This window comes from Lingula anatina, chromosome 3 (genome assembly GCF_051362555.1).
Source record: "Lingula anatina isolate TDL-2025a chromosome 3, LinAna3.0, whole genome shotgun sequence".
NCBI classification, from domain to species: Eukaryota; Metazoa; Brachiopoda; class Lingulata; order Lingulida; family Lingulidae; genus Lingula; species Lingula anatina.
In genome coordinates this window covers 22,875,574-22,886,134 of record NC_141769.1, presented here as the reverse complement: position 1 = coordinate 22,886,134, position 10,561 = coordinate 22,875,574, and the positions used below count along the sequence as shown (strand labels likewise).

Genomic DNA, 10,561 nt, shown 5'->3' with positions numbered 1-10,561 from the left:
TCATGTTCTTAAATGTCAGTCAAAATCCAATAACGACCGTCACATAATACTAAGGCAGGACCCCTGCGGAAAAACGTTGTTCAGTCACGAAGAAAGACGAACGAGATTACGCCTGTTGAAAGGCCGTGTAAAAGAGAAAGGGGTACTCCTGCGCGGAAAAACGTCATTCAGTCGCGCGTTGTAAAGGCCAGCTTGCACTGTTCCGACGTCATTCCGCGGAGGCTGAAAAATCGGAAAGATTTGTTTTTGTGCTGTGTCTTTCCATATACACATTCACAGGTAGATTTATGTGTAGCACTATTGCACTCTGAAACCACCGCATCTTTGTATCTACTGTGATATTGAAGCATTTTATGTAACCAAAACAACAATTAATGTTCAGGTCAAGCTTTCCTTCCGTCATGCTTCCTTCTCCATCTTTTGCAATTGACAATTTTTTTTTTTTTTTGCAACATTTATCGCGATCGTTTCCATGCAAAAACTTTGCACCTATTGGAATAAAGGGGTATTCTTCTATTGACTCTATATTATACTTGATCATCATTGGAATTTGGATCTTCATTGGAATTTGGTTAACAGGATATATAAACGTTTGACTAGACAGTTTCTTCTCGCATTCTGAGGGAGCCACTGGTATTTTCGTTACTCATAAGAGCCTCTTTTTATTCCCCGAAATGAGTGAAACGTTCATTTTATTTAACATAATTCGTGAAGCACCAAATTCCCGTGACTCTAAAATATTTATGCGTCTTTTTATTCTCCATCCTTCGTGAAACGAAGTCATTATACCCAGTGATTCATGATTTTTCAGGATTTTTGACGGGCATTTTCAGCGAGAATTAAAGTATTATTTACTGTGATTTGTGAATTGACGATTTTATTTCCTGTGAACTGTGATCTCTACCACTCCAATGGGACTCTCTTTTCTAAATCAGTCGTAGTTGAAGAGTGATAGATAATATAAAACTTGTTTTAACCTCTTTTTTGTTTTTTGATTCGAATAGCTCTCAGAATTTTTTCATGAGCGCCATTATTCCCTATTTGTAAAATATCAAAACAAAACTTAGGCGGACTTTTTTTAATCACTCCCGTGTTAGAAATAAATGAATTGAATTAAATCACTGGAGCGGGCGGTCGTGGGTTCGGGCCCGTCCGGGGACACAACAATCTGAAATGAAATGTACTTGATGTCTCTCCCATTGCCGCTATTGTTGTTGTTTTTGTTCATGATGTGCCAAGGAGTCAAAAATTCCTTAATATGGGGTCATGGTGACTCTTTTGTAGAGATAAATCAAGGGATGAAGGGATATGTGAATGGAGTCAATTGTGACCCTCCTGTGGGGTCTGGGGTGGCATTTTTCCATGGGAGTCAACTTGACTCCAATTGGGAGTTAATTTAGGCACCACTGCTGGACTCCAAGTTTGGAGTCACTTGGACTCCGATTTTATTCTCAGTGTATACACTGGTATCAACTGAGAAAATATTAATTTGTCCATGTAAAAAAACAGTACGCTGCATTCAACGTTGCTATTACTTGATTGTCTACATATAACAGGGATGCTGTCCATATTTTGGTCATACTCAACGGCTTTTATTATAGCATGCCTTTTAACAACCTCAAAGACAGATTTGCTGGGTAAGCATTCGTCTCTGGAGCACCCTTTAGCCGATATTTTTCACTTGAAAGTTCATACCTACAGGGTAGATGCTTACATATGTTACTTATGTATACTAATAGGCCAACTTGTAACACCAGGTTTTGTTATCTGTAGAAATACCCCCTGAAATTAGCGTACCTTTAACAAACAGATTAAATTAAAACCAAACTTTCTTTAGGAAAATATTGATCTCTCAGCTGCATAGGTCAACTATCTATAGTATGTTCAGTTACATAGATGCGCCGATCGCAAAATAGTGCAAAATCTTAAATGCTGGTAAAATTAAAGAATTGGTGTCAGGAAAAATTTTAAAAAAATCATCCACACTGAGCAAAGGAACTGAGATCTCTAATGATGAAAAATTAAAACTTTAAGTAGTCCATTTCAATAGTAAATCAAACTGGCACACCAATATAGGAAAATGTTTAAAAATAAAATTACTCAATAGAGCATGGACTTGCGAAATATATAATGCAATAATACAACAACGAAACGATGGAACCGGGATTTTATATCGTATAATGTACGTGCACGATATTGGCTATCCATAGCCCGGGTCTTAAAATGAAGTTACACCCGAAATTAAAAAAAAATAAAGTATTCAATACAATAAATCAAACAAATATTTTACAAGCTATCTTGTTTATTGGTCGCTGGTGCTTAGTACTGGAAATTGACAAACCTTTTCAGAATCACATGAAAGCAACTGTGTTTTGACACATGTCTATAAACATTCATTGTCCTATAGCTAGGAATTTCTAAACTGAGTCCTATGAGGTTAGTAATCAATCTCTTTACTTTGAAGCATTCAGGTACCCTCTATCACAAAAGTTAATATTTTCAAAACTTCTGGGTTTTTTTACACATAAACACGATCCTTATGAAAATCAAATTTGTTCATTCTGGGTCTAGCGTCTATCATCTATCTAAAAATATTTTGACTCGAAATTATCTAGAATTGTGGTCTCTATTATATCGCCGTAAACAAAATTTACCACAAGCTCACAAACGCACATGCTCACAAACGACTATTTTCATCTTGGGGAAGATGTACAATTCACCCCCAAGTTAGAAGGCGGTGCATATTAGAAATTCAGGCCTTAATTCATCTCAGTGTAGGCAAGGGTGGCTTTATTGTCCCTGATACATATCGATCGAAAATAAAGTTGATATGAGCGCACCATGCATTACATTATGTGTACAGTGTGAAGTGTGTGAAGCTAGTTAGGACATACTTATCAGCCCGGCCAATATTTTACCTGTGCAAGGTAAAGGGAAAGGGGACGGATGATTCACCTGTTATATGTACGGAGAATATCTGTGATGACATTTTCAAAATGACAAGAGTCATATATTAACTGCTGTTTTCAGCGTGGACGTGTTCGGTTAATCATTGCAGGCAGTGGGCACAAGTAGATCTAGGCCCGTAGCAGTATCCAGGTTATCTAAGAATTGGAAAACTGGGTCACCTGTACATGTAGTAGTTGATAACAAAGCAAACTTTCCGACCACATTCCCAAGTCCGTGTGTGTATTTGAGGCGATGGGGAGGCACGCGGTGTTGAGGTGGGTTTTACACCAAAGTTCCTGGAGTCACCCGCCTCGGTGGTTAAGCCATGGTGCAGCCAGGCTGACAGGTGGGTTTAGTCAGCAGAAACACACCGTGTACTCCACGCAATGGATACGAAGCTTCGGGTCAACGCCCCCAGTAAGGTCAAGCACTATCGTGAAAAGTCCGTACCCAGATATAGACCTTACCACCAAACCCCTGGCTGAAGATGTGATGAAGGACTGGGCTAAGTTCGGAAACCACATGGCGCTGGTATGCACTAGTGTAATACAAAATGTTTTTTAAAATTAAAATTAATGGTCGCGGTACACTGGCTTGACCAAGCAATTGAATCTATGCTCCTCAACGTACACAAAACAGACTCGTTTTTCTTCTGACTGCCTTCTAAATGTACCGGCAGTAAACATCAGTCACATTTTGAACTGGTTGGTACATATAAGTTGCTTGTGGAATTGCTGATATTCCGTTGCTTGTGGAATTGCTGGTATTCAGTTAAAATAAACTTGTCCCCGGTTACACAAATTCTGCTTTTCACGATCTTCTACTTGCTGCTCATACCAACTGTGTGCATGTGACCATATAACGTTGGCAAGAAAGATGTTAGCTACTTTAAAACCGACTTAAGTTTTTGTGAAACTGGGGCCTGGTTTATAACATCTCACAGGGCAACAGTCCAAATTAACTATCTACTGGTATATACCGTTCATACGATCACCACGAATATTTACTTGCCCCAGATGTATGAAAGCCTTTTTGTTATCACTTGCAAAGTCAAAACTCCGTTGATAAAACGTGATCGCTCACGCTTGCACTCTCTCTCGTGATCCTTGTCTTTATATTGCCAACTAGTCTGTCTATCATCGACTGGATGGATAGTTTCTGCTTTTACAAAGGTTGTACATGTATTTAAGTGGTATTGAGCGTGTTTTAAAAACATCGCACAAAATTGAAAGAGCAAAAGGGACCAAACAGGATTTTGAAAAATATGCCATCCACTATATTCCAGTTAGATGCCATGAGAAATTACTACATAGTAAATTATTATTTGTCAAGGTTGATGGGACCACGGGACAGAGTTACACTTACTCGCAGCTAAAAGACGCCGTGATTCGCTGTGCAAGCGCATTGGCTCGGCTTGGGTTCAAGAAGGGGGACACGTTAGCGCTGTACAGCCCCAATGTGCCAGACTATGCCACGGTATTCATCGCTACGGCTGCTCTAGGAGGAACAGTGACGTGTGCTAATCCTATGTACACACCAGGTAGATTTGCGTAATATCCTCTCTTTCCTGCCCCTTTCTCTCTCTCTCACACACACACACACACACACACACACACACACACACGCACATTTGATTACAATGTTATCTGATAGAAAAACCCTCCTGTGCAAATGCTTTAATACACAACTAAGAAATTTCCCTGGAAAGCAAATGTAAGAATGTATCATATACGTTTTGAAAAAAATTGTTTTCATGAGGATTAATGTTATTTCTCTTTTAGTTTAAATTTTTGAGTAACTTGCTTCTCGCTCAGAAGTATACGTAACTGGGTAATTTATCATTGTATTGTAGAGGAGCTTGGTAATCAACTGAAGCGCTCAAATACCAAGATTTTAGTAACTCACGAAATGGTGGCTGGACACGCAAGGGATGCCCTTGCCATGGCGCCGAATGTCAAAGAAACTATAGTCTTCGGTAACGTGTCGGGGTTTCGTCCATTTACTTCCATTCTTGAAGATGACGGCCACGCTTTCCCGGAGAACGTTGACATCAATACCAAAGAGGACGTACTAGCCCAGCCTTACTCTAGTGGGACGACGGGTTTACCTAAAGGAGTGATGCTTTCTCATTACAACATCACATCTAACATAGCCCAGTTAAAGTGAGTGAAGGTACACCGAAAAGATACAACTATAAACCTGTGGCAGTAGAGAAAAACATGTTTGTAAAAGAGAACATATAATAGCCAAACACATATTGTATCTTCACCATTTCTTAATTTTAGTTCATGTTGACTTTTGGATGAAGTTTGTATTTAAATTTATGCTGGTAAAATTTGGTGGCACTGCCTAGGTAATGTTTTGTAAGATGCACCCGTCTTTGTATTCATATGCATGCGCATACTGCACACGCACGTACACACACACACACGTGATGCACCAAATGAATCCAGCTAAGGTGATTCCCTGTAAATATTCTACTACAGAATTAGTGTGTTTATTTAAAATACGCGGAAGTAATTACTTGTCATAAGTATGTTTGACGTTTGCTTTCAGTAACGAGAATGTGATGAACTATGAGGGTCCGGAGGAGGTGTTGACCGGTCTGTTGCCATTTTTCCATATCTATGGTCAAGTTGTGGTCATGCTCACAGGACTTAAGACAGGAAGCAAGATTGTTACTTTGCCGAAGTTCCAGCTGGAATACTACCTTGAAACCATTCAGAATCATAGGGTGAGAGCATAATTTATTTGGTTAACAAGTCAAGTTATGAAGAATATCACTAGGAATTTCTAGTGATAGCAATGACTCTTAGAAAAATGTCGTATACAAGATGCGGAAGTCCGCTTCATACATTCTTTGCCAACCTAGCAGGGGCGGATCCAGAGACATTTTCTGACAGTCTTCCAAATTATCTTTGTTGATCCATCCTCCATTTCTGACCGTCTTCCGACAGAAAAAAACAGATACCCGTCAATGTAAACTTGAAAATCTGACCGTCTTCCGGAAGACCCAGAAGACGGCCTAAATCCGCCCCTGCTAGGAACGTACATTCACGGCACATACTGCTCGCGACATTACTATGGTCAAAGCAATGTTAAATGATTTTCAGAATGCATGCGGTGTTCTTAAACTCTTGTGAAAAGCTTTTGGCTTATATGAGATCAGTTGGCAATATTTATAAGCTTTTGATTCATCGTCAGTCTTAGGACTACCGGCTGCGTGTAGGGAGATATTCTGGACAGAAAGTGTGCCCTGAGATGACGCCGCGTTCATAAAATTTTAAGTTTCGCAACCTTCGCGGAAATTCAAGAACTGCGCTTTATTGTAAACTTAAGTACCTAGTAATAATTAAGCGAACAACTTACACCGAAAAATAAGCTTAAATTTGTTCAAAATGGATGTGGCGCGAAATTTCTTCTTAGACGGACTCGTAGCTTGTAAAATGGACATACTGATTTGGTGCTACTCCCTTTATTAAGCAATAGTGGTATCGATGCTGGAAATGTTTTATTATATATCTTATTTCCACTCCACATATGAGCCGATGTTGAAGTTTATATCCAGTTGTCCTTCGAGTTTTAATGAGTTTTTTTTTTAATTACTCTGTTTGCTATTCTCAAATCTATTATGACCCTGCATAAACGTAGATCTGTTACAATTCGTGGGGTTTTGATATAGATTTATGCACACGGTAAGAGTGTGTCATCTAGAAATAATATATTATTTTCAGAAACGAGTTTCTTGATTGATTTCTAGGCCACCATTCTACACGCGGTGCCTCCTATCATTATCGCCTTGGCAAAGAGCCCTCTGGTGGACAATTATGACCTGTCGTCTGTCAGGAATCTGGTCACGGGAGCGGCCCCCTGCACTGAGGCCATTGCCTCACAGTGTGTGGAAAGACTGAAATTGAATCGTTTTCAACAAGGTGGGTTAATTTAGTAATCGATTCTAACAAGATGGGATTGACTTAGTAAACGTTTTTAGCAAGGTGGGACTGACTTAATAAACGATGGTTTGTGCTATTTAATATGCATGTATTTGAACTGTTGGTGGCTGATTGTTAAATACTTGAAAGTTGCACACTCGTAGCACACACGTTGCACACACGCGGACACACGCGCGGACGCACACGCACGCACGCACGCACTCACACTCACTCACACTCTCACACACACACACCTAAATAGGATGTGGCATAAATCAAGCATGGCAAGTTTAGTTTTAGACTTACATGTAGATGAAGGATAATCTTTTTTATAATTAAGTAGAAGTTCCTCTCCCCGTATACTAAAATGATTTTTGTTGTTTCTGAAGATGTGTTTTTACGTGACGTATCAATGGATAAATCATGACTCTTCATCTTTTTTTCCTAGCCTACGGGTTGACAGAAACTAGCCCTGTGACACACTGCAATCCTCCAGTTGGTTATAAATTAGGTTCTATAGGGTTTGCCCTGCCAAACACAGAGTTCAAGGTAAAATCTTGTAAACGCATATGATAAGTGTGTGTGTGTGTGGGGGGGGGGTGTTTGTGTGTGTGTGTGCGCGCGCGCGCACGCGTGTGTGTGTGTGTGTGTGTGTGTGTGTGTGTGTGAGAGAGAGAGAGAGAGAGAGAGAGAGAGAGAGAGAGAGAGAGAGAGAGATTATGTTAATGCCTGTAACATGCATTCACTGTAGGTAATAGACTTAGAAAACGGCGCAGATCTGGGGCCTATGGAAGAGGGAGAGCTGCTGGTACGGGGGCCACAAGTTATGTTAGGCTATCACGACAACCCAGAAGCTACAGCTAATACTATCAAAGACGGCTGGCTCCATACAGGTACGACTTAAATAATATCAAACTATTCCTTACAGTTTGTAATCAAAAGACGCCTGAGGACTAACACACTTACAAACACCATGCACACAAACCGTTGAACTTATCAATTCGTTCTGAGATCATACCGTTCAGTTCACCCTCTCTCTCTTCAACTATGAGGCACGGGACAAACGTCGGTTTGGATAAAAATGACATATGTTTTGAATGCTATTGTATGGGAAATACTAAAATATCAAAAAAGTAAGAACCTTACAGTTACATAATTCAGAAGAGTTCTTTTTTTGAATACATCTAAATAATTGTTTGAACGTCATATGCATTGACGATAAACCGATGGCATTTAATGAAATATACAATGTTTTGACAGATCCTTCTCTGTCTTTCAGTGCAGGTTAGTTTATCAAACAACCAGTTCTCAAAAAGGAAACAATTGCAGGTTGACCTGAAACAGCACGTGACTTACGTAAAAAGAGTTATTTTCTGAAAGTCATGTTTTGACACAATACAAAACTGAAAATAAAAACATGGAAAGACTTTTTATTGAAATGAATAATGGTTTTACAAGAACAAAGTTTTAAAATGCATAAATACAGCTATTAAGATGATTGTTCTGCTGTTCAGGTGACATTGGGTATCGTGACCAAGACGATCACATGTGGATCAGTGACAGGGTAAAGGAACTCATCAAATATAAGGGATTCCAGGTGGGTCTGAGTTTTCTGAAATGTCCGAGAATTAGCGAAATATTCGGTTTTATCAACTGAAGCTCATCATAAGATTGAAATAGGCTCCAGCGGGAAAATCAGTTAGATGGGATTAGGCACATCTTGTAAGGGGTTATTCAGAAAGAGAAGAGCCGAGTGCTAGCTGGTACACGGCCTAAATATGGCGGAGCGACATGAAAGGGAGACAGCTTAATCTTCACGGCTCCCCACGCGTCGTCCTTCGACCTACAGGGACGACGCGTGGGGAGCCGTGAAGATTAAGCTGTCTCCCTTTCATGTAGGTCCGCCATATTTAGGCCGTGGACCAGCTAGCACTCGGCTCTTCTCATTCTGAATGGTCCCTAAGACAGAGCGTGCCACTGTGTACTCTGTTTGCTTTCTTACTTCAATTTACGGTAATAACTCAGTTTCTTTTGACATTTGTAGATCACATGATCACTGATATTTATGCCGTAGCGTTTTTTATGTTTCCCGACTGGGCCCTCCGCGAAACAAAATTCTGCGATTTAACTTCTGCTGTTGTCGTCATAGCCTTGATTTCTATCTTCACAGGTGCCTCCAGCAGAACTTGAAGGGCTGATCCTAGCGCATCCTGCAGTGCAGGATGTCGCAGTGATCGGTATACCAGACGACATTGCGGGAGAACTGCCCAGGGCCTACGTCGTCCGCAAACCTAACATGGACGTCAAAGGAGAAGAGATTGATGCATTCTTAGACGGTGTGTATGCTCAGAAAATGTTGAGTTTTAAGGCAAATATTTATCAAATAATACACTACAATTACATCAATACTCATAGGTCTGAGTTTTTTTGACGACAAGAGCATGAATATTTATTATTAATGAAAAGAATGTTTTGTTCCAGAGCACATAGCACCGTACAAGAAGCTACGAGGCGGCATAGAATTTATTGATGAAATTCCGAAAACGGCCAGCGGTAAAATATTAAGACGGCTGCTAAAGGAACAGCTTTGAACAGGACCTTCAATTTTACGATGAACGCGATAATTTTATGAGCATTCACTATCGGATTCAGGGTTTTGCTAAAGGAAGGAGGGGCTCAAGGATGAAAAATGATAAAACAGTAGACAGGGACAAATTTTCTGCAATACATGTATATGGGGCACAGGAATAGACGAAGAATTGTCTTGTTTTGTCTTATTTCTTGTAAAACAGTATTTTGGGAGGTAGAAAATGGAAGAGTGGGACCAGTGTGTATTTTGTATTCGTGGATTGTTTATTAGGTGTCTCAGGCGAGTATCAGGTATAGTCAAGAAACTGACTGATATTTGGCAATACATGTAGCAATAATATGAATTATGACATTCTAGGTAACTTAGGTACAGATTCGGATTATCGTGGTTTTTTTACTAACAGAATAGATCATCATAGCAAAACTTTTGCAAATTGGGACTCTCTTACTTTTATGCTGAAACTGGTCCAGAAATAATAACATGAGTATTGTTTGATCGACAAATACGTTATTTTCACAAATATAGTGAGAGTAACACTCAGAGCACTCTTCATTGCAGTACTTCCTACTGTAATACCCCATTATTCGAGTGAAGTTATCGGGCAGTTCTTTTACACGTATAATGAACTTTTTTCTGGTGCGTTTTTCTTTTCGTATACATAATTCACGCAGTTATGATATCATTCTTTTGTTTAGTTGATTGTGTTAATTATTTTGTCAGTTCTGCATTTTACTCAAATGAACTTTCAAATATTACATCTATCGCAGTCGGTTGGTCCATGCTTTAAACTGCGTCATGTCTACTGGCAACGATATATAACAATACTTAACGATTTTACAAATACAGTGTCTTTTCGCAGACTGTTTATACAAGAACAATACCTGATTTATCGTAAATATTGTTGAATATTGATGAATAATGTTGATTGATTTAAGGGTATTATTTTCTAACAGTATTATGCTCTGGTGATTTGATTATGAAGTTCTAAGCATTTTGTGATCTAAGCGGTAGTCCGAAACTCATACGCACAAGAAGCGTGTATATCTTACAAATATTAATATAATGGGCAATAAAGTATTATATATTGTTA

The 10,561-nt window shown here is 39.4% G+C and overlaps 1 protein-coding gene across 1 annotated transcript; it reads left to right on the top strand.

Moving 5' to 3' along the window:
* Positions 1-2,969: 2,969 nt before the first annotated feature.
* LOC106180516 (uncharacterized) lies at positions 2,970-10,561 on the top strand. Its single transcript, XM_013564524.2, has 10 exons — positions 2,970-3,480; positions 4,282-4,489; positions 4,802-5,111; positions 5,506-5,683; positions 6,710-6,881; positions 7,330-7,430; positions 7,633-7,774; positions 8,396-8,478; positions 9,052-9,217; positions 9,363-10,561. Exons 1-10 carry the CDS (start codon positions 3,202-3,204, stop codon positions 9,470-9,472), a joined length of 1,749 nt encoding a protein of 582 aa, XP_013419978.2. The 5' UTR covers positions 2,970-3,201; the 3' UTR covers positions 9,473-10,561.

Bases quoted from the DNA above. Each gene is read 5' to 3' on its own strand.
- LOC106180516 (XM_013564524.2), top strand. From the start codon at position 3,202: ATGGGGAGGCACGCGGTGTTGAGGTGGGTTTTACACCAAAGTTCCTGG. The intron at 7,431-7,632 runs GTAAAATCTTGT...CATTCACTGTAG, and splicing joins TGCCAAACACAGAGTTCAAG to GTAATAGACTTAGAAAACGG. The intron at 9,218-9,362 runs GTGTGTATGCTC...GTTTTGTTCCAG, and splicing joins GATTGATGCATTCTTAGACG to AGCACATAGCACCGTACAAG.